The 25344-nt window shown below is 40.9% G+C and overlaps 1 protein-coding gene across 1 annotated transcript in view; it reads right to left on the bottom strand.

Annotated features, from left to right (window-relative positions):
* Window positions 1-12355, bottom strand: part of LOC112809852 (uncharacterized) — a 31610-nt gene extending 19255 nt beyond the window's left edge. Inside the window, exons 1-2 of the mRNA XM_025853230.2 lie at window positions 12171-12355; window positions 11926-12014 (exon numbers count right to left, since the gene is read on the bottom strand). Of these exons, the coding sequence (XP_025709015.1) occupies window positions 11926-12014; window positions 12171-12355 (274 nt within the window). The remainder of the gene's footprint in view (window positions 1-11925; window positions 12015-12170) is intronic.
* Between the last annotated feature and the right edge of the window lie 12989 nt (window positions 12356-25344).

Genomic DNA, 25344 nt, shown 5'->3' on the forward strand with positions numbered 1-25344 from the left:
AAGCTTTGCACAGCAAAAGAAACAGTCCACAAAACCAAAAGACAACCGACAGAATGGGAGAAAATATTTGCAAATGACATATCAGATAAAGGGCTAGTATCCAAAATCTATAAAGAACTTCTCAAACTCAACACCCAAAGAACAAATAATCCAATCAAGAAATGGGCAGAAGACATGAACAGACATTTTTCCAAAGAAGACATCCACATGGCCAACAGACACATGAAAAACTGCTCAACATCACTCGGCATCAGGGAAATCCCAATCAAAACCTCAATGAGATACCACCTCACACCAGTCAGAATGGCTAAAATTAACAAGTCAGGAAACGACAGATGTTGGCGGGGATGTGGAGAAAGAGGAACCATCCTACACTGTTGGTGGGAATGCAAGCTGGTGCAGCCACTCTGGAAAACAGTATGGAGGTTCCTCAAACAGTTGAAAATAGAGCTACCATATGATCCAGCAATTGCACTACTGGGTATTTACCACAAAGATACAAATGTAGGGATCCGAAGGGGTATGTGCACCCCAATGTTTATAGCAGCAATGTCCAGAATAGCCAACTGTGGAAAGAGCCATGATGTCCATCGACAGATGAATGGATAAAGAAGACATGGTATATATTCACAATGGAATATTATGCAGCCATCAAAAGGAATGAGATCTTGCCATTTGCAACGATGTGGATAGAACTGGAGGGTGTTATGCTGAGTGAAATAAGTCAGTCAGAGAAAGACGTGTATCATATGACCTCACTGATATGAGGAATTCTTAATCTCAGGAAACAAACTGAGGTTTGCTGGAGTCGTGGGGGTATGGGAAGGATGGGGTGGCTGGGTGATAGACATTGGGGAGGGTATGTGCTATGGTGAGCATTGTGAATTGTGCAATAGTGTTGAATCACAGATCTGTACCCCTGAAACCAATATTGCGATATATGTTAAGAAAAAAAAAGAAGAAGAAGATAGCAGGAGGGGAAGAATGAAGGGGAGTAAATCGGAGGGGGAGATGAACCATGAGAGACGATGGACTCAGAAAAACAAACTGAGGGTTCTAGAGGGGAGAGGGATGAAGGGATGGGTTAGCCTGGTGATGGGTATTCAACAGGGCACGTTCTGCGTGGAGCACTGGGTGTTATGCACAAACAATGAATCATGGAACACTACATCAAAAACTAATGATGTAATGTATGGTGATTAACATAACAATAAAAAATTTAAAAAAATATTGTTAAAATATCTATGCTACCCAGAGAAATGTATAACTTCAATGCCATCCCGATCAAAATTCCAATGACATTTTTCAAAGTGCTGGAACAAACAATCCTAAAATTTGGAATCAGAAAAGACCCTGAATCACCAAGGAAACGTTGAAAAAGAAAAATAAAGCTAGGGGAATCATGTTGCCGGATTTCAGGCTACATTACAAACCAAGACGGCATGGTACTGGCACAAAAACAGACATCTAGACCAATGGAACAGAATAAAGAGCCCAGATATGCATCCTCAACTCTATGGTCAAATAATCTTCGACAAAGCAGGAAAGAATGTCCAATGGAAAAAAGACAGTCTCTTCAACAAATGGTGTTGGGAAAATTGGACAGCCACATGCAGAAGAATGAACCTGGACCATTCTCTTACACCATACACAATGATAAACTCAAAATAGATGAAAGACATAAACGTGAGGCAGGAATCCACCAAAATCCTAGAAGAGAACACAGGCAGTACCTCTTCAACCTTGGACAAAGCAACTTTTGCAAGACACGTCCCTATAGGCAAAGGCAACAAAAGCAATAATGAACTATTCAGACTTCATCAAGATAAAAACTTGTTCACAGCAAAGAAAACAGTCAACAAAACAAAGAGGCAACCCACAGAATCAGAGAAGATATTTGCACATGACACTACAGATAAAGGGCTGGTATCCAAGATCTATAAAGAACTTCTCAAACTCAGGGCACCTGGGTGGCTCAGTCATTAAGTGTCTGCCTTTGGCTGAGGTCATGATCCCAGGGTCCTGGGATCGAGCCCTGAATCAGGCTCCCTGCTCAGCAGGGAAGTCTGCTTCTCCCTCTCTCACTCCCCCTGCTTGTGTTCCCTCTCTCGCTGTGTCTCTCTCTGTCAAATAAATAAATAAAATCTTAAAAATAATATAGAACTTCTCAAACTCAACACCCAAAAATCAAATAATCAAGTCAAAAAATGGGCAGAAGACATGAAAAGACACTTCTCTGAAGAAGACATACAGGGCTAACAGACACATGAAAAAGTGTTCATCATCATTAGACATCAGGGAAATTCAAATCAAAACTACATTGAGATACCACCTTACACCAGTTAGAATGACAAAGATGGACAAGGAAAGAAACAACAAATATTGGAGAGGTTGTGGAGAAAGGAGAACCCTCTTACACTGTTGGTGGGAATGCAAGTTGGTACAGCCACTTTGGAAAACAGTGTGGAAGTTCCTCAAAAAATTAAAAATAGAGCTACCTTATGACCCAGCACTCCAATATTCACCCCAAAGACACAGATGTAGTGAAAAGAAGGGCCATATGCATCCCAATGTTCATAGCAGCAATGTCCGCAATAGCCAAACTGTGGAAAGAGCCAAGATGCCCTTCAACAGATGAATGGATAAAGAAGATGTGGTCCATATATACAATGGAACATTACTCAGCCATCAGAAAGGATGAATACCCAACTTTTACATCCACATGGATGGGACTGGAGGGGATTATGCTAAGTGAAATAAGTCAAGCAGAGAACGTCAATTATCATATTGTTTCACTTATTTGTGGAACATAAGGAATAGCGTGGAGGACATTAGGAGAAGGAAAGGAAAAATGAAGGGGAGAAATTGGAGGGAGAGTTGAACCTTGAGAGATTATGGATTCTGAGAAACAAACTGAGGGTTTTAGAGGGGAGTGGGGTGGGGGGATGTGTTAGCCTGGTGATGGGTATTAAGGAGGGCATGTACTGCATAGAGCACTGGGTGTTATATGAAAACAATGGATCACTGATCACCACATCAAAAACTAATGATGTATGGTGACTAACATAATAAAATAATAATAATAATAATATTCTGTGCTTCATGATATGTTTATCATCAGGTCCTTAATTAAAAAAAACTATGTCTTTTTAATATTAAAAAAAGGTGATTTGGGGATGCCTGGGTGGCTCAGTCAGTTAATCATCTGCCTTAGGCTCAGGTCATGATCCTGGGGTCCTGGGATTGAGTCCCGCATTGGGCTCCTTGCTTGGCAGGGAGCCTGCTTCCCTCTCTGCCTGCAGCTCCCCCTCTTTGTGCTCACTCTTTCTCTCTCCCTAGCTCTCTCTCTGACAAATAAATGAATACAAACTTTAAAAAAAAAAGCTAAATTTTACTCACAATTATGACAATTATGTAAACTTTTGTATTTGCATATGAAGTCTTTGTCACTTTGGTTAAACAGTGAACTAAGTATCATTTCACAGCCACCTATTATCCTATTAGTCAAGTGTCCAAAACATTTCGATATTTTTGATAAACTTCCCCAAATCAAAGTTTAAAATGAAGTCTTTAGACCACAAATTAACTTTGAAATTTCCAGAGGGTCACTGGAACATTTCAAAGGATTGTTCTTTCTCATTATAAAAAGGGAGAGGCTAAACTCATTAGGCTCATTTGGCATGTTATATTACATGGGAAGCATTGCCAATTAGGTGATGCTAAATTTTATATTGTATTGGTAAATATTACTGATATGTGTACTAGAAATTGTGTGTGTAAAATATCTAAAATTGTGGTGTGTCCTGATTTAATATTATCAGTCATAATTCTATTTATTATCTTACAGTGATATATGTCACAAGAATGACCAAATTTCTTTGTCACTTGCATTGTAATGAGCTCTAATCAGACCTTTCTGCCATATTTAAGTCTTTTATCATTTACAGACAGTTATTGTTTTACACAGAAGTTTTTACATGGGAATAAGAATGTTTTATCTTCAAAGAAATTCATAAAAAGGAATCTAATAAATACTTAAATATGCAGATTTCTGACAACTTCAGCTCATAAAACTGAATTGGGTAAAAATTTCCACCAAAACTAGTGGAAAAACTGGATTCAAACAGAACAAAAATTAGTAACAGGGCACTAAATGAATTGAAGAAGATAATTTTAATTTTTATGACTTGTTTAAAACATTGATGATTCTCTAACGTTTTGTTTTTCCAGACTCTGGAAAATGTTTTCTCTTTTCTTTTAAGCTTATCAACAATTTGGTAAGATATACCTGTGTGAACAAAGGTGAAACATTTACTTTTTCTCCCTACCTGATTTCTCCAAAATTCAAAACCTTTTGAGTATCCTTTTTGGTCAGGTAATTAGTTGTTTTACATAAATTCAATGAGAATCTGTTCTCCTCATAATAGGACAGTGATTATATCACCAAAACTCTGACTGGAATATCATATTCAAAAGAGATGTGCATAAACTCGAACATGATCATGTCACAGATAGACCCCAGGACCTGGCCTTTACTGCCCACCTGCTTAGACTGACTAACCTTTGTCTTACATTTTCACTTAAGCTCTTCTTTCTAGCTTTCCTCTTGACTCAGGTAAAAGAAACTGGAAACTACGCCCCAGGTGATGGCGACTGCCCTGACAAGTCCTCCTGCCCCGGACCATCCAGACCCTTTGAGCTAAACCTGACTCATGCCTGTGCAGATGGACCATGGAAGGACATCTGGAATGATCTACAATTACCTTTACCTCATTATACTACTAAAAGCTCTGCCGAAGGAGGAGCCTCAGCCTCATTTACACAACATACAATGTATATATAGGAGTGTTTCCTTAAGGTGCACGTGTAACCTTATGTCTTGCCTCTACATAGGATGGCAAGGCTTCACTATCTAAATATTCGTCCTAAACAAAAGGAACCCATTCACCCTCTCTCTGGAAGCCATGGCTTTGGAAGCCATTCCCATGATCTCATTATTTGCTGCAAATAAAAATTTTCTTTGTGTGACAACTCAACTTGGTGCACTTTCTTTCTTTCTTTCTTTTTTAAGATTTTATTTATTTACTTGACAGAGAGAGAGACAGCTAGAGAGGGAACACAAGCAGGGGGAGCAAAAGACATAGAAGCAGATCTCCCGCGGAGCAGGGAGCCCAATGGGGGGCTCGATCCCAGGACCCTGGGATCATGACCTGAGCCGGAGGCAGACACTTAACGATTGAGCCACCTAGCCACCCCTTGGTGAACTTTCTGACTCACCATGGAGTGAACTCATGTTGGTTTGGTTACAATCAGTCAGTTTTAGGAACTAAAGATGAATTTACTGAGCTAATAAATCCCCTTGGAAAAAAAAATCGACCTAGTACCCTGGCTTAAAAGGTTCCAGTAAATCAGTTAAAAACAAAACAAAACCAAAAATTCATATAGTCAATCACTATTCTTATTGTACTTATATAATTAATCAGGCCAAATTTAATACAAATTAGTTTTATTATTAAAAATGAGGGTCATTTTAAAGAAAATAAATTATCCCCACATCTTTATTTATATTAGATTCTAATCCTGTTAACTGTCTTTGAGGTTTTGTTACATAATTCTAAATTGGACTTGATCCTGAATTCTAGTTTTCTAAAAAATCTGGCTACATCAAAAGGAATGAGATCTTGCCATTTGCAACGACGTGGATGGAACTGGAGGGTGTTATGCTGAGTGAAATAAGTCAATCAGAGAAAGACATGTATCACATGACCTCACTGATATGAGGAATTCTTAATCTCAGGAAACAAACTGAGTGTTACTGGAGTGGTTGGGGGTGGGAGGGATGGGATGGCTGGGTGATAGACATTGGGGAGGGTATGTGCTACGGTGAGCGCTGTGAATTGTGCAAGACTGTTGAATCACAGATCTGTACTTCTGAAACAAATAACGCAACATATTTTAAGAAAAAAGGAAAAGAAGAAGATAACAGGAGAGGAAGAAAAGGGGAGTATGTCAGAGGGGGAGACGAACCATGAGAGATGATGGACTCTGAAAAACAAACTGAGGGTTCTAGAGGGTAGGGGGGTGGGGGGATGGGTTAGCCTGGTGATGGCTATTGAGGAGGGCACGTTTTGCATGGTGCACTGGGTGTTATGAACAAACAATGAATCATGGAACACTGCATCAAAAACTAATGATGTAATATATGGTGATTAACATAACAATAAAAAAATTAAAAAAAAAAAAAATCTGGCTACAACTCTCCAAACTAATGTTTCCAATTTTCTCCCACCCTTCTCATTTGGAACTGCTACAAACAAAACATCCCTTGAATCTCCTTGGAAGGGACTATACCAGGGCTTCTTCACTACCCAGATGGCAGCCAAACATCAGGGACTTAAACCTTGGATATGCATCTCACAGCTGGAAAATAGTCCACGTGACATCTGGTCCTATACAAGAATTGGAGCCCTTCAAATCAAACTGACTAGGAATAGACATTGAGGTGAACTGCTTCCGCCCAAGATCCTGGATCAAATTAACGCAAAACCCTTTCTCTTCTTTGTTTTACTCTAACACTGGCCTGGTAAGATGTCATTATCTGTATCTCCCAGGCCATTCAAAGTGGGGGTGGGGGAAACTTTGTCTTTCAGAATGCTTGATTTGTCATTATTAACAAAACAAAAAAACAGGAGCGCCTGGGTGGCTCAGTGGGTTTGGGTCTGCCTTAGGCTCAGGTCTTGATTGAGCCCCATATTAGGCTCCCTGCTCAGCAGGGAGTCGGCTTTTCCCTCTGCCCCTCCCTCTCCCCCTGCTGGTGCTCTCTTTCTCGTGGTGTCACTCTCTTGCTATCAAATAAATAAAATCTTGGGGCGCCTGGGTGGCTCAGTCGTTAAGCAACTGCCTTCGGCTCAGGTCATGCTCCCAGGGTCCTGGGATCGAGCCCCCCAACTGGGTCCCCGCTCCGCCGGAGGCCTGCTTCTCCCTCTCCCGCTCCCCCTGCTGTTTCCTCTCTCGCTAAAAAGGACAAACAAAACACCTTATCAGTCCGTTAACAGTGCCATCTAGTGGAAGTAGTTTGTCTTTGCAGCGGTTATCATTCCTGGGTCTATAAACCCCTAGATAGCTGTCACAGAGCCCGGCCATACCTCTCAGGTTATCTAACTGTGCTCCTAACTTTTTACAAGTGAAATAAGATATCTCATTGGTCAGCTCCCCCGGATTTACATCATCAAGTTAGAAGAGACCTACCAGCAGCCTCAAGATTTGCTTCCCCTGGCAGGACCAAACTTCCTGGTTAGGAATGAATGTGAGAATATAATTTTTAAAGAACAACAACAAAAAACCCTCTCCTTAATTCTTAAAGACATTGCAGAATCTGCTGCTCAGACAATGGTCCTTAGACTCTCTGGCCAAAGTTGTTCTTGATTAATAGAGTAGCTCTCGATTGTCTTTTAGCTGAGCAAGGAGGTGTCTGTGCTGTGGCCACCACCATCTGTTGTACTTGGATAACGCTTTCTAGGGAAATTGAAGCTCAGTTACCTAAGATCACAGAATAGGCAACTTGGCTTTAAAAAGTGACTTATTCCACAGGGTCTTTCTTTGACTTGTTTTATTTTGGTTATTTGAGCCTTGGAGACCATGGCTCCATAGTGCACTCCAAATATTGGGAATTTTCTTGCTTATCATAATCATGAAAATATCCCTGTGCATTATAGTCTCTCAAAAGCTTTAAATGCATGTTTGTAACTGATGAGGGAACAAAGGCAAGCTGAGGACAAAGCAGAAGCTGACGCCCCACAAGCCCCTCCCCCAGGTGGGATACATGTGACATTGCTCATGCACACCTGGCTTCCCTAAAGCTAAGAAAAAAAATAGCTAATTTATAGAGATCGTAATCTCCCTCAGTTCACAAATGTTTTAGCAATCCACAAGAACAAAGCACCTCTATCAATAACCTAGCTTCCCGAAAGAAATGTAGATACAGTTAAAGGTCCTTATAACCTGCAGCCCATTGACAGATACTTTAGTCGGCAGAGTGTAACGTTCCTCCAGGAAGCTCCCAACTATCTTAATGTTAATGCCTTGTTAGAGGGAAAAACAACCTTAACTTGACAATGGCAAGGCCTCAGGTATCCTGTGAGTCTTCTTTAACTTATGAAAATTCTTTTGAAACCTCCCTTTTCCTTACCTCCCCCAATCCCATAGTATATAATCAGCCACCCCTCACAACCCCTGGGGTAGCAGCTCTTTCTGCCCACAGGTCCTGTCCCCGTGCTATATAATAAGCCACCATTCTGCACCAAAGACATCTCAAGAATTCTTTCTTGGTCATAAATGTTGGCTCCAGACTTCACCCCACCGAACCTCACTTATACTCCAAACCCCATCATAGCCGCTAGCCACCAACCAAATTATCTCCCCAAGACTCAAACGTCAGGAAAAGAAAAATTTTAAAAAAAGATGATGACTTAAAAACTGTGAACCTGAAGTAACCTGTGAATATCAAAGAACTTTAAAATGTCATGACCTGTGAATATCACACAAAGGATCAATAAAAGCTGTGAGAACTAGAGTCCTCAGAGCGGCACTAATGCCTTAAATTTTGATCACATCTCTCAGTGAAGCTAAGAGACTGATCAAAAGGAAGGAATTGTAAAAATTAAACAAAAAAATCCAAACTGGTGGGGTTTTGGAATATAAGTAAGGTTCGCTGGGGTGAGGTCGAGAGCCAGACAACCAAGAAAGAATCCTTAAGACGTCTTTGGTGCAAAATGGTTCTTTATTATAGCACGGGGACAGGACCTGTGGGCAGAAAGAGCTGCTGCCCTGGGGTTGTGAGGGGTGGCTGATTATATACTACGGGGTTAGGGGAGGTAAGGAAAAGGGAGGTTTCAAAAGGATTTTCATATGTTAAAGAAGACCCACAGGATACCTGAGGCCTTGCCATTGTCAAGTTAAGGTTGTTTTTCCCTCTAGCAAGGCATTAACATTAAGATAGTTGGGAGCTTCCTGGAAGAATGTCACACTGTCTCACCCAGGAGTGGAGGGTGGGGGGAGGTTGCAGGGTGTCCCCTAATGCTTTGTCCTCAGCTTGTCTTCTGTTCCCTCATCACAAACCACAGGCCCAAAAAAAGGCCCCACATCCATAAAGCAAGATTTAACACCTAACCTAACTACTGTTTCAACCCTTCAGCAATGTAACCTATAGCTAGCCAAAAGAATTTCCTGGTCAACACTAGGAGGCAATCCCCTGAGAGACTCTTTCCCCCTTAGGAAGGTGACCTTGCCTAAATACATTCTTTGCTAATAAATTTCCTTTTTAGAGTGCATTTCCCCTGCCTTTAAAAACATTTCTTTTTCTGCAGCTCAGCGGAGCTCCCAACTGCTTGCTGGAATGAATGCTGCCGAATTCATGAAACATTTAATAAAGCCAATTTGATCTTAAAATGTACTTTTTAACACTACCATATTGATGAGGGAGCAGAAGGCAAACAAAAGGCAAAGCACAAGCTGACACTCCACAATGCTCCCCCCAAAAAACGATTCCAGGGTGGGATATGTGTAACATAACCCAGGCACTCCTGGTTGCCCTAAAACTAAGGAAAGGGAGTTTCTCAGTTTTCCTGGTCTCTCCCACGTATAGATGTTACTAAACTTTTGTTTCTCTCCTGTTAATCTGCTTTTTATCAATTTAATTATTAGGCCATCCCAAAAAACTAAAAGGGAAGAAGAAACACTTTTTTGCCCCTATGTCAGAAAAAGATAAATACTGTATGTTTTTATTTATATGTGGAATCTTAAAAAAAAGTCACAGAAAAAAATCAGATTTGTGGTTACTGGAGGCTGGTGGAGGGGGAATTGGAGGAAGGTGGTTAAAAAGTACAAACTTCCAGTTGTAAGATATAAGTACTTAGGGATGTACAACAAGAGGACTATACTAACACTGCTGTGTGATACACATGAAAGTTGTTAAGAGTAAATCCTGAGTTCTCATCACAAGAGAAAAAAATTGCTTTTTAGAATTATATCTACATGAGAAGATGGATGCTAACTACACTGTGATAATAATTTCACAATATACTGTACACTTCAAACTTATGCAGACAATATATGTCAATTATATCTCAATAAAAGTGGGGGAAAGGCTTATTATAGAAAATATTCAAGTAAACCTCACTACAAGTTATAACCACAAGGCAAGCTCTGACCAGAAGAGTAAAGGGGTACACTTTTGAGGAAACAAGTGGTCACCTGGTTAAGTGTGGGAATATCAATTCTTCCCCTTCCCTTGCTGTTGCCTTCAAGCCTCCCTCCCCACTCTGGTGCCCAGGGCAATGGTACCTGAACTGGAAACAAATTAGCGTATCTTGTGCAAACAGACCAATCTCCCCACCCTCTCAACTACACCACATGTCACAAACTCATGTCCTCTCTTGCAGTAAGAAGCTTTTTTTTTTTCCTTTCCTTTTCTTCTTCTTCTTTTTTTTCTTTTTTTTTTTTTTTTTTTTTTAAAGCTTTGCGTTTTGGTTTCTGTTAAAATGCAGAGCATCTGGGGCAGGTTAATAGCACTCAGTTCTTCACAGTGAGAGGAATGACAATTTTCTCTTCTTGAAAATGAGCTTTGGAGGAGAAAATATAGATGAAGGAAGACAGGAATTGGGGTGATAAGAAGAGGACTAAAGGTTGAAAGCTCATGATAAACTTCCACCTAAGACCTGTTCCCAAAACCAATAAAACAAGTGGTTTTCTGGAATCTTTTATTAGGTACGGAAAGCAGAGGAAAAGCAATGGAGAAGACCTGAAATTTTATCTACAATTATGTCAAACTTTCTTATTTTATCAAAAATTCTGAGGTGCCTGGGTGGCTCAATCATTAAGCGTCTGCCTTTGGCTCAGGTCATGATCCCAGGGTCCTGGGATCGAGGCCCACATGGGGCTCCCTGCTCCGCGGGAAGCCTGCTTCTCCCTCTCTCACTCCCCCTGCTTGTGTTCACTCTCACGTTGTGTCTCTCTCTGTCAAATAAATAAAGTCTTTATAAAAAATTCTAAACTGACTCATTTCTTCTTACTAAGTGGTAACTGTTTTTATTGTGATGGTTGGCCCACCTATGTGGGGTAGGTGGGAGAGGGAAGCAGGAGGGGTGAGTCTATTTCCAGTCTGCTCTACCCCTTCCTATCAAAAGAAAGATGGGAACTCGAGAGGCTGAGGGAAGAAGGGAAGGCATAAAGGAGTGAGAAAGCAGTAAGAGCCTCTGGCCGCTGAATCGGTGGACAATCTTGATGATGGAGTAGGTTCGCTTAGGATACCCTGACAACCAGATAAATTTAAAAATGATTATGTGACACTAACTGAATGACTTATACCCCTGCGTAGATCTGTAACATCCATGCAGGCATCTGAGGAACAACCAGGGGCGGTTAGAGGCTGTTCATACGGAATCCCACAGCCCTGAGGGAAATCCAGGAAGAAAGAGAACTACTTAGACAAGGGCCCGTGATTCACATTTCAGTGGTGAACATTTTCTCTCCTTTCCCCTCAATATGAGGTGGACTCTGCAGAAAAAGGAAAAGCTCTCCTTTAACCAAAACTTACTACGTGCAAACCCTTCACTACCTCCCATACTCCTCAAAACCCCGAAAGTCAGGAACCAGTGTTCCCCTGTTCTGAGGCAAAGACGGGCTCAGTCCACTAAGTGGACTGAGACTGTGAGCCCAGCACTGGTCAGTAGACACAGTAACTAGACTGCTCCTTCTCTTCGGACGCCATGCCGAGCAAGCATCTGGCGGGGGAAGAGTCCCTGAAGGTCAGCAGGAGGGAGGCAGGAATGTAGGAACACAGGGGTGATCTGGCGGGGCGGGGGGGGGGGGGGCACGAGAGAACTCATAGTGCGGGAATGAGCGCAGGGCCCCACCCCTTCCTCTCACCTGTAAACAATGCTGTGAAGGCCAGGCTGCAGGCCAAAAGGAGACTGCTTGGAGCTGCCGGGCTCATGGCTGAGGCCACGGTCCGTTCTCTGTGGAAAACAGGAGCCAGTCAGTCAAGGCCCGTGGAGAGGTATGCCCAGGCCACCCAGGCTCGCCTTCACCCAAGGGGCCTTTCTGCCTCTGGTGAGCCCTTCCCAGCCCCTTCGAGCCAGGTGGGCTGCCACATGATCGGGCTTTCGAGGCACCTGCGACTCGGAAATGGCCTGTGCTTGCAAGCCTGAGGCAGATTGGCCGCCTGCCCGCTACTTTCCACACAACACAGGTTGGCGGTGTGGCCAGGCGGGCCGGCACACAAGCACCCCGTAACTGCACCTGGTGCTGCAATCCGGGACACAGCTCTTCCTGGGGTGAACCAAAGGCCACGGCACATGCGTGGGAGCAGGGCCTCTGCTTCCCAGGAGGCCCATCCCCATTGGTCCCTCCTGTTCTTCCCGCCCCCCCCCCCAGTCCTGGCCAATGAGATGCTGGTACAGCACGTCCCACGTGACAGGAAAAAGCCTGGCAGACTGTTTCCACCGTTCCGACAATTGGGAAAACCCAGAGAAACCGGAGTACATGTTTTCCTGGTTCTGTGCTGTTCACCCACCCCACCCCACCCCATTATAGATGTCTTACCATGACTGATCCTCTTCCCTACCTACTGTCAAAAACTCTGAGGAAAAGGTACCTAAATGCTTAACTCTCTGGCCAGTGCCGCCACCCTCCGCTCCAGGTGGTCAATGCATTTAGAGTGATTGGGCGCCTCAGAGCATTTTGTAACACGCGCTTCACCTCCTTGACACTGAAAGCCTGGACTGAGCACTTTGAGAGTCAGGGATCTTGTGCACGTGCATGATTCAGTGTATGCTCAGTCCCTAGCACTGTGTCTAGGACATGAAGGCACTGTCAGTATGTGTTCACTAAATGAAGGATCCCTTCTACCTTTGAGCGCAAGAATGTTAGAATTCTTCCTGTCCTCCCATAGGTGTTTTCAGACCTTGCTTTTGCAGTACCTGTAAAAACCGTGTTTCTTGGGGGGAAGCAACCTAATTGCCCCATGAAGGATGAAAGGATAAGCAAAATTTGGTATATACACATAACAATATTATTCAGCCTTAAAAAAGAAAGAAATCCTGTTATAAGCAACAATATGCATGACCCTGAGGACATTAGGCTTAGTGAAATAAACCAGTCACAAAAAGACAATTACAGCTTGATATGAGGTATCTGAAATGGCCAGACTTTTAGGAACAAAGTAGAATGGTGACTGCCAGGGGCTAGGAGGGAGGGGGAAAGAGGAGTTAGTCAATAAAAATAGAGTTTCAATTTTGAAAGATAAAAAAGTTCTGGAGATCTGTTGCCTAATGATGTGCATACAGTGAACAGGGCTATATTACATATTTAAAAATGATTAAGATGGAAAATTTTGTTATGTGTTTTTTGTTTGTTTTGCTACAATTAAAAAAAACAACATACTCCTTTGACATTTGCCTCTACTGCCTTCATTCTTTGTGACAGATTTACCAGCTCCTGGGTTATTTCTGACCATTCTGACACTTGATGAAGTGTTATATATATTTCTTCAAAGATGAAGAAATATATATTTGTGCCAATACATATTGTAATGGGTTGAATTGTGGCCCCAAACATATGTCCAAATCCAAATCCCCAGAACCTGTGAATACTACTTAATATGGCAAAAGATGCGATTAAGTTAAAGATCTCAAAGAGGAATTTAGCCAAGATTATCTGGGTGGGGACCTAAATGCAATCACATGTATCTATGAGAGAAGCAGAGAGAGTTTTGAGACAAACCAGAGAAGACACAGAAAAGAGGAGGCTGTGAGACCACGGAGACAGAAGTTGTAGTAATATAGCCAGAAGCCACTAGAAGCTGGAAGAGGCAAGGAACAGATTCTACAGAGTGAATGTTGCCCTGCCAACATCTGATTTCAGACTTCTGGCCCCAGACCTGTGAGAGTACATTTCTGTTGTTTTAAGTAATTCAGTCTGTGGTAATTTGTTACAGCAGCCCTAGGAAAATAATACAAGTAATCCATTTGGTTCTTGAAGTAATTGCACGCTTGGAATGTGGTTAGATTGGGGAATGGAAAATTTAGTTGTAATAAATAAATAAATAAATAAATTAATTAATTAATTAATTAATTTATTTATTATATTATGTTAGTCACCATACAGTACTTCATTAGTTTTTGATGTAGTGTTCCATGATTCATTGTTTGTGTAAAACACCCAGTGCTCATTTTAAACTTAAATAGTCCAAACCCTGGAGCTATCATATTGAGTGGCTCTACTGTGACCTTTGCCTACACTCTACACTTACACAGTCACACAATAAGATTTCTAACTCCCAGACAACTGTCCCTGAACAGGACCTGCCATTACTAATTTAACTCCTAATCCAAGTCTCTTCAACATTCTCACACCTGTTCCCACCAGGGTATGTTTGAGTGCGTGGACTCCTTCTGGTTTCTTCCCTCTAGGGAAGGAGAACTTTTAACTTTGTTTTCAAAAAATGTTAAGAGTGACCCTACATAAAGTGTTAAGTGAAGAGGTAGCATACCACCTTACAAGGGAGAAAATATAAAATGTCTAAGGTAAATATCTCATTGGACTTTTGGTAATCTAGACCAGCACTGTCTGATAGAAATGCAATGTGAACCACATTTGTATTTTAAAATTTTCTAGTAGCTTCACTAGGAAAAGTAAAAAGAAACAAGTGAAATTAACATTAGTAGTATATTTTATTTAACCCTATATATATCCAAAATATTATTTTAACATGTAATCAAATAAAAAATATTAATGAAATAGTTTACATTTTCTTTCTTTTTGGGCTAAGTCTTCAAAATGGAGTATTTTACACTCAGAGAACATTTCAATTTTCACGGGAACATTTAATTTTCAGGGGAAATCCTTAATCTGTATTTTGATCTTATAAAATTTATAGTTGAGGGGTATCTGTGTGGCTCAGTTGGTTAAGTGTCCAACTCTTGATTTCAGGTCAGGTCATGATCTCAGGGTAGTGAGATCAAGTACCACATTGTGCTCCATGCTCAGTGGGGAGTCTGCTGGAGATTTTCTCTCTCTCTCTCTCCCTCTCCCCTTCCCCCCTTCACATGCCTGCTCTCTCTCTCTCAAATAATAAATATTAAAAAAATAAATAACATAAAATTTATGGTTGAAAAGGAGATTCAGATACCCAAGATACTTAAAACATACTAAAAGTTTTCCCAATTACTGAGTAAAGTATTAGTTTTTAAATTTAAAGTAATTAAAAGAAAATAAAAAATCAGGTCCTCAAAAGCACAGTTACATATGGCTAATAGCTACTGTATTGAAAAGAGCCTCTCTAGATTAACATTCTGTGACTAGAAACTCTCTATGTAATAAATGAAGAGAGGAAATACAAACATTTCAGGTGAGGCTACCTAGTAAGACTGGAATTAAATGATTTATTGAGATTGACAGGTCACACATAGGGTAATGGGGGCACAGGAGGGTCAGTGCCAGTCCAGCCTCCAACTCCAGTAGGAGCCTGCTGGATTCATCTTCATATCAAGAGACAAGGCACTGACTGCCTCATTCCAGCTTGGTATCTGAGCATTACATTGATTATGGTTGAAGAGTATGATGACTGGCTCTACTTGTCCCATTGGTTGTGTCTTCTCTTTACTCTGTCATCCTGATTTCTATTCCTAATCCCCCAACAAATCTGAGATGAACTCTAAACTGGATTTTAGTGTCTAGGATCTCCTTACCTCACCATAGGTCTGGCTTTAACTCAGATAAATCACCAGGTGATGGCTGGCACTCTTGGCACAGTTCTCCAATACACAGGTAATAAAGTAGAAAATTGCCCCTCTGTCAGGTTATTAGGGGGAAAACACTTGAAGCAAAAAACACAGCTTTTGAAAATGGACTGCACTCTGACTTGCAAAACAGATACACTATGTGAAAACATGACTATCAGACTACATCCAAGCTCAAGGTCTTTTAACACCACTTAGTTCAGATCCATATATTTCAAGATAACACAAACAGATTTAACAGTAACTGTACACAGGTCTTCTAAAGATATGACTATTTACTGTTGTAGCAATTCTCTGTTTTCCAAACTCTGATCAATGTTGGCCAGTACTGTCCTATGACTAACTCCTATGAATAACTCTATTAATATTCCATCCTTAATCCATCCTTTTTGAGACTTCCCATGGTCCCTTATGGTGATTGTTTTCCTGGTTGCAGAAAGTAATAAATAAACCTTATTGGCTACAGATGTGTTCCCGGTGATCTTTGTCTGATAGGCCTCAAAGCAGATTTCCAACATTTGTCATGTTCTCCCTGAAATGCTCATCTGAGCCCACTTTTGCTGGACCCTTTCCTTCTTTCTTCCTTCCTTCCTTCCTTCCTTCCTTCCTTCCTTCCTTCCTTCCTTCCTTCCTTCCTTCCTTCCTTCCTTCCTTCCTTTTCTTTCTTCCTTTCTTCCTTCCTTTCTTTCTTTCTTTCTTTCTTTCTTTCTTTCTTTCTTTCTTTCTCTCTCTTTCTTTCTCTCTTTCTTTCTTTCACTCCTCTCTCTTTCTTTCTTTGAGAGCACACATGCGCATGTGTGCATGCGAGCAGAGCAGGGAAGGACAGAGAGAGGGAGAGAGAGAATCCCAAGCAGGGTCCACACTCAGCACTGAGCTGAGCTGGATGTGGGGCTCGATCTTCTGACCCTGAGATCATGACTTGAGGTGAAACCAAGAGACAGAGGCTTAACTGACTAAGCCACTCAGGAGTCCCTGCTGGATCCTTTCTAATCACAACAGTCATTTGATGTTTAAATATCCTTATCTACATTCAATTCAAGAACTACAACATCTAATGGCTCTTATTATATTATATGTATTATATTATACATGCATATCCAAGGATGTTTATGCTTTAAAAAGAGGACAAAGAAAGATTAGTGAACATCTCTATTGGTAAGTCAGGGAACATGGCACAAAAAGAGAAAAGAGACTGTTTCCTTCATAGATAGAAGCCCATCATGAATTAAAATCCCTAACACTTCTTTTTTTCATCTATTTCGAAACTTTTTAAAAATTTTATAATGGTATGTTAATCACCATATATTACATCATTAGTTTTTGGTATAGTGTTCTATGATTCATTGTTTGCATATACACCCAGTGCTCCATTCAGTACGTGCCCTCTTTAATACCCATCACCAGGCTAACCCACCCCCCCACGCCCCTGCCTTCTACAACTTTCAGTTTGTTTCTCAGAGTCCATAATCTCTAATGGTTCATCTCCCTCTCTGATTTCCCCCCCTTCATTTTTCCCTTCCTGCTCTCTTCGTTTCTTTTTTTTAACATATAATGTATTATTTGTTTTAGGGGTACAGGTCTGTGATTCAACAGTCTTACACAAGTCACAGTGCTCACCATAGCACATACCCTGCCCAATGTCTATCATCTGCCACCCCATCCCTCCAAATGCCCCCACTCCAGCAACCCTCAGTTAGTTTCCTGAGATTAAGAATTCCTCCTATGAGTGAGATCATATGATACATGTCTTTCTCTGACTGACTTATTACATTCAGCATAATACCCTCCAGTTCCATCCACGTCACTGCAAATGGCAAGATTTCATTCCTTTTGATGGCTGCAGAATATTCCATTGTATAAATATACCACATCTTCTTTTTTTTATTATTATGTTATGTTAATCACGATACATTACATCATTAGTTTTTGATGTAGTGTTCCATGATTCATTGTTTGCATATAACACCCAGTGCTACATGCAGAACATGCCCTCTTTAATACCCATCACCAGGCTAACACATCCCCCCACCCCCTCCCCTCTAGAACCCTCAGTTTGTTTCTCAGACTCCATTGTCTTTCATGGTTCATCTCCCCCTCCGATTACCCCCCTTCATTCTTCCTCTCCTGCAATCTTCTTCTTTTTTTCTTTTTAAGATATAATGTATTATTAGTTTCAGAGGTACAGGTCTGTGACTCAACAGTCTTACACAATTCACAGCACTCATGATAGCACATACCCTCCCCAAAGTCTATCACCCAGCCACCCCATCCCTCCCACCCCACTCCCACTCCAGCAAACCTCAGTTTGTTTCCTGAGATTAAGAATTCCTCCTATCAGTGAGGTCATATGATACATGTCTTTCTCTGATTGATATTTCGCTCAGCACAATACCCTCCAGTTCCATCCACGTTGTTGCAAATGGCAAGAATTCATTCCTCTTGATGGCTGCTTAATATTCCATTGTCTATATATACCACCTCTTCTTTATCCATTCGTCTGTCAATGGACATCATGGCTCTTTCCATAGTTTGGTTATTGTGAACACTGCTGCTATAAACATTGGGGTGCATGTACCCCTTCAGATCCCTACATTTGTCTCGTTGGGGTAAATACCCAGTAGTGCAATTGCTGGATCATATGGTAGCTCTATTTTCAACTTTCTGAGGAACTTCCATACTGTTTTCCAGAGTGGCTCCACCAGCGTGCATTCCCACCAACAGTGTAGGAGGGTTCCCCTTTCTCTGCATCCCCGCCAACATCTGTCATTTCCTGACTTGTTAATATTAACCATTCTGACTGGGTGAGGTGATATCTCATGGAGGTTTTGATTTGGATTTCCCTGATGCTGAGCGATGTTGAGCACTTTTTCATGTGTCTGTTGGCCATTTGGATGTCTTCTTTGGAAAAAATGTCTGTTCATGTCTTTTGCCCATTTCTTGATTGGATCATTTGTTCTTTGGGTGTTGAGTTTAATAAGTTCTTTATAGATTTTGGATATTAGCCCTTTATCTGGTATGTCATTTGCAAATATCTTTTCCCAATCTATCGGTTGTCTTTTGGTTTTGTGGACTGTTTCTTTTGCTGTGCAAAAGGTTCTTATCTTGATGAGGTGCTAATAGTTCATTTTTGCCCCTGCTTCCCTTGCCTTTGGCAATGTTTCGAGGAAGAAGTTGATGCGGCTGGGGCTGAAGAGGTTGCTGCCTGTGTTCTCCTTTAAGATTTTGATGGACTCCTGTCTCACGTTTAGGTCTTTCAACCATTTGGAGTCTATTTTTGTGTGTGGTATAAGGAAATGGTCCAGTTTCATTCTTCTGCATGTGGCTGTCCAATTTTCCCAACACCATTTGTTGAAGAGACTGTCTTTTTTCCATTGGACATTCTTTCCTGCTTTGTCAAAGATGAGTTGACCATAGAGTTAAAGGTGTGTTTCTGGGCTCTCTATTCTGTTCCATTGATCTATGTGTATATTTTGTACCAGTATCATACTGTCCTGATGATGACAGCTTTGTAATAGAGCTGGAAGTCCGGAATCATGATGCCACCAGCTTTGCTTTTCCTTTTCCACATTCCTCTGGCTATTCGGGGTCTTTTCTGGTTCCATACAAATTTTAGGATTATTTGTTCCAATTCTTTGAAAAAAGTGGATGGTATTTTGATAGGGATTGCATTAAATGTGTAGATTGCTCTAGGTAGCATTGAGATCTTCACAATATTTGTTCTTCCAATCCATGAGCATGGAAAGTTTTTCCATTTCTTTGTGTCTTCCTCAATTTCTTTCACGAGTATTTTATAGTTTTCTGAGTACAGACTTTTTCCCTCTTTGGTTAGATTTATTCCTAGGTATCTTATGCTTTTGGGTGCAGTTGTAAATGGGATCGATGCCTTAATTTCTCTTTCTTCTATCTTGTTGGTGTATAGGAATGCTACTGATTTCTGTGCATTGATTTTATATCCTGCCACTTGACTGAATTCCTGTATGAGTTCTAGCAGTTTTGGGGTGGAGTCTTTTGGGTTTTCCACATAAAGTATCCTATCATCTGCAAAGAGTGAGAGTTTGACTTCCTCCTTGCCGATTTGGATGCCTTTGATTTCTTTTTGTTGTCTGATTGCTGTGGCTAGGACTTCTAATACTATGTTGAATAGCAGTGGTGAGAGTGGACATCCCTGCCGCATTCCTGACCTTAGGGGAAAAGCTCTCAGCTTTTCCCCATTGAGAATGATATTTGCTGTAGGTTTTTCATGGATGGCTTTTATGATATTCAGGTATGTACCCTCTATCCCTATACTCTGAAGAGTTTTGATCAAGAAAGGATGATGTGCTTTGTCAAATGCTTTTTCTGCATCTATTGAGAGGATCATATGATTCTTGTTCTTTCTTTTGTTAATGTATTGTAACACGTTGATTGATTTGTGGATGTTGAACCAACCTTACAGCCCAGGGATAAATCCCACTTGGTCGTGGTGAATAATCCTTTTAATATACTGTTGGATTCTATTGGCTAGTATTTTAGTGAGAATTTTTGCATCCATGTTCATCAAGGATATTGGTCTGTAATTCTCCTTTTTTGATGGGGTCTTTGTCTGGTTTTGGGATCAAGGTAATGCTGGCCTCCTAAAATGAGTTTGGAAGTTTTCCTTCCATTTCTATTTTTTTGGAACAGTTTCAGGAGAATAGGTATGAATTCTTCTTTAAATGCTTGGTAGAATTCCCCTGGCAAGCCATCTGGCCCTGGGCTTTTGTTAGTTGGGAGATTTTGATGACTGCTTCAATTTCCTTAGTGGTTATAGGTCTGTTCAGGTTTTCTTTTTCTTCCTGGTTCAGTTTTGGAAGTTCATACATCCTAGGCGTGCATCCATTTCTTCCAGGTTATCTAATTTCCTGGCATATAGTTGCTCATGATATGTTCTTATAACTGTTTGTATTTCTTTGGTGTTGGTTGTGATCTCTCCTCTTTCATTCATGATATTGTTGATTTGGGTCATTTCTCTTTTCTTTTTGATAAGTTTGGCCAGGGGTTTATCAATCTTGTTAATTCTTTGAAAGAACCAGGTCCTAGTTTCGTTCATCTGTTCTATTGTTCTTTTGGTTTCTATTTCATTGATTTCTGCTCTGATCTTTATTATTTCTCTTCTCCTGCTGGGTTTAGGTGTTATTTGCTCTTTTTTTCTCTAGCTCCTTTAGGTGTAGGGTTAGGTTTTATATTTGAGATCTTTCTTGTTTCTTGAGAAAGGCTTGTATTGCTATATATTTTCCTCTTAGGACTGCCTTTTCTGTAACCGAAAGATTTTGGACAGTTGTGTTTTCATTTTCATTGGTTTCCATGAATTTTTTTTTAATTCTTCTTTAATTTCCTGGTTGACCCATTCATTCTTTAGTAGGATGCTCTTTAGCCTCCATGTATTTGAGTTCTTTCCGACTTTCCTCTTGTGAATGACTTCTAGTTTCAAAGCATGTGGTCTGAAAATATGCAGGGCATGATCCCAATCTTTTGGTACCGGTTGAGACCTGATTTGTGACCTAGGATGTGATCAATTCTGGAGAATGTTCCATGGGCACTAGAGAAGAATGTGTATTCCGTTGCTTTGGGATGGAATGTTCTGAATATGTCTGTGAAGTCCATTTGGTCCATTGTGTCATTTAAAGTCTTTATTTCCTTGTTGATCTTTTGCTTAGATGATCTGTCCATTTCAGTCAGGTGGGTGTTAAAGTCCCCCACTCTTATTGTATTGTTGTCAATGTGTTTCTTTGCTTTTGTTATAAATTGCCTTATATAATTGGCTGCTCCCATGTTAGGGGCATAGATAGTTACAATTGTTAGAACTTCTTGTTGGATAGTCACTTTGAGTAGCATATAGTGTCCTTCCTCATCTCTTATTACAGTCTTTGTTTTTAAAATCTAATTGGTCTGATATGAGGATTGCCACCCCAGCTTTCTTTTGGTGTCCATTAGCATGGTAAATTGATTTCCATCCCCTCGCTTTCATTATAGGGGTGTCCTTGGGTCTAAAATGAGTCTCTTGCCAACAGCATACCAATGGGTCTTGTTTTTTAATCCAATCTGATAGCCTGTGTCTTTTGATTGGGGCATTTACCTCTTTTACATTCAGTGTAACTATTGAAATATATGAATTTAGTGCCACTGCATTGCCTGTAAGGTGACTGTTACAGTATATTGTCTGTGTTCCTTTCTGGTCTATGCTGCTTTTAGGCTCTCTTTTTGCTTAGAGGACCTCTTTCAATATTTCTTGTAGGGCTGGTTTTGTGTTTGCAAATTCCTTTAGTTTTTGTTTGTCCTGGAATCTTTTTATCTCTCCTTCTATTTTCAATGACAGCCTAGCTGGATATAGTATTCTTGGCTGCATATTTTTCTCGTTTAGTGCTCTAAATATATCCTGCCAGTCCTTTCTGGCCTGACAGGTGTCTTTGGATAGGTCCGTTGCCAATCTAATGTTTCTACCATTATAGGTTACATATCTCTTCTCCCGAGCTGCTTTCAAGATTTTCTCTTTGTCTCTGAGACTCGTAAGTTTTACTATTAGATGTTGGGGTGTTGACCTCTTTTTATTGATTTTGAGAGAGGTTCTCTGTGCCTCCTGGATTTTGATGCCTGTTTCCTTTCCCACATTAGGGAAGTTCTCTGCTATAATTTGCTCCAATATACCTATTTTCCCTCTCTTTCTTTCTTCTTCTTCTGGGATCCCAATTATTCTAATGTTGTTTCGTCTTATGGTATCGCTTATCTCTTGAATTCTGCCCTCGTGATCCAGTAGTTGTTTATCTCTCTTTTTCTCAGCTTCTTTATTTTCCATCATTTGGTCTTCTATATCGCTGATTCTCTCTTCTGCCTCATTCATCCAGCAGTTAGTGTCCCCATTTTTTATTGCACTTCATTAATAGCCTTTTTGATTTCGATTTGGTTAGATTTTAGTTCTTTTATTTCTCCAGGAAGGGTGTCTCTACTAACTTCCATGCTTTTTTCAAGCCCAGCTAGTATCTTTAAAATCATGATTCTGGACTCTAGGGCCGACATCGTACTAATGTCTGTATTCACCAGGTCCCTGGCAGACGGTACTACCTCTTGTTCTTTTTGCTGAGGTGATTTTTTTCTTCTTGTCATTTTGTCCAGAGGAGAATAGATGAATGAGAGAACAAAATGGTAACAGGTTAAAAATGTCCCCAGCAAATATACTCTAAAAAACCCAGAAAAGTCCTGAAACCAGGGCAAAAGAAAGGGAAAGAAAGAAAAAAGAAAGAGAAAAAAAAGAAAAGGTAAAAACAAACAAAAACAGAAGAAAACAAAACAAAAAACAGAATATGATCAAAGATGATCAGGCTAGTGCCTAGATCAGTGCCACACACTAGATTTTGGGCGTATTTTGGTCTGTTAGAAGAAAGTACATCCTAAAATTTTAAGGAAAGAAAGACTTATATATGTACTAAATAAGGGTTGATACAATTAAGGGATGGAAAATGACTGTAAAGTTGAAAAGTATAAAAGATTTTATAAAAGGATTTGATAAGATTAGAAGTTGTTTGAAAAAAGAAGAAGATTTAAAAAAAAAAAGGGAGAGAATGTGATCAGGCAGGAGACTAGAACAAAGCCATACACTAGTGATTTAGGGTATATTTTGATCTGTTAGAAGAAACTATCTCAAAATTTTAGAGAACAACTTATATATATATGCCAAAAATAAGGGTAACTACTATGAAGGGATGTAATATGACTCTAAAAATGAAAAATAAAAAAATTTTTTAAAAAGGGATTGATAAGATGTTGGTTGAAAAAAGGAAAATGAAAAATTCAAATAAAAAAACAGTTAAAAAATTAACTTTGAAAAACTAAAGAATCATGGTAAAAAAAGCCATGAATTCTATGTGCAGTATTCCCCCAGTGCTGGAGTTTGGCCGTTCTCATTGAAAGGTAAACTTGGTCTTGGCTGGCTGTTTGTGCTGATCATCTGGGGAGGGGCCTGTTGCCGTGGTTCCCAAATGTCTTTGCCAGAGGTGGAATTGCCCCGCCCTTGTTGGTCCGGGCTAAGCAATCTGCTCGGGTTTGCTCTCGGGAGGTTTTGTTCCCTGCAAACTCTTGGTACAGCTTTGGAAGACAACAGTGAAAATGGTGGCCTCCCAATCTCTGCCCGGAGGAGCCGAGAACTCGGGGCCCCGCTCCTCAGTGCGCCCCCAGAGAAAAGCAATCACTCCCATCTCCCCGGTCTCCGGCCGCACTCCGTGCTCACCTGGCCTGTGACTGAGCGTTTCTATCTCTGGCACCCGACTCGGTGTGTAGTCTCCAAACCCAGCAGATCCCTGCGGTGCACTCCCACGCAGCTCCTCCCAGGGGAGGAAGGGGGGGTCTCCCCGGCTCTGCCACTTGTTGGATCCCTGCAGGAGGAGCAGTGGCCCAACTGTGCCACGGATCATGGTTTATGGCAACCCCGAGCTGAGAGCCTGTGCCTTGGCTCCGTCTCTGTAGCCGGCTTCCCCTGCTCTGAAACCTGGGAGCTCTGCCGCACTCAGGGACCCCTGGTCTTTCTGTGACCCCGAGGGTCCTGAGACCACAGTGTCCCGTGAGGTTTCCACACCCCACTTAGCCACTGGAGCGATGTCCCTCAGCGGAGCCGACTTCTAAAAGTTCCGATTTTGTGTTCTGCTGCTCTATCAGTTGCCAGTAGTGGCTGACAGAGGCTCCCTCCTCCGCCATCTATCTTCCCGAATATTGCCTCAGATTCACTTCTCCACATGTGCTACCTTCCAGAAAGTGGTCGCTTTTCTGTTCAGAGAGTTGCTGCTATTCTTTTCTTTGATCTGTTGAGTTCATAGGTGTTCAGAATGGTTTGATCCCTATCTAGCTGGATTCCTGGGACGAGACGAAATTTAATTCTCCTCCTCTTCCACCATCTTGCTCCTCCCCTCCTTCTCTGTTGTTAATTTGCCCTTCTCATTTGCTGGCCTCTACCTCTTGTACAAGCTCTCTGCAAGAGCTCTGGTTATCATGACTATGTGTCAGCCAATAAGAAAGAGTGGTGAAGAGTGTGATTCTGCCTTGACGTCTAAGGACACTGCTGGAAGGTACATACATTTATGCATATGGTCCACTGGCCACACTTTAGGTACGTTACCATACCTAACTGCATTGGTGATTGGGAAATATATTTATTTTAGGCAGTATCTGCTCAGTTAAAATTGGGTATATTTTTAAAGAAGGTATAACTGGATATTAGGGGACAACTTGCTCGGTGTAACACAAGAAGGGATGAATAGACAGATTATCTTCTACCTGTCATTTTTCAAAGCTTGCCCACCTGTTTAATAGGCATGAGGTCAGATGCATTACTAATTGTGAATGATGGCTTACTTCTTTATTTGAGTAAGTGGTAAGGAGTCAAAGGATGTGTAAGTCATGCTTATGGAGTGTGAGGTGGGGGACTGTAGTGGAGAAGGAATCCTGTTTTGGAATCAGATGGTGGGCATGTACTTATAAGATTTTTTTTTTTTTAATTTTTTATTGTTATGTTAATCACCATATATTACATCATTAGTTTTTG

The sequence above is a fragment of the Callorhinus ursinus genome, unplaced genomic scaffold (assembly GCF_003265705.2).
Source record: "Callorhinus ursinus isolate GAN/ISIS: 27379988/994484 unplaced genomic scaffold, GSC_fseal_2.0 scaffold105, whole genome shotgun sequence".
NCBI lineage: Eukaryota > Metazoa > Chordata > Mammalia > Carnivora > Otariidae > Callorhinus > Callorhinus ursinus.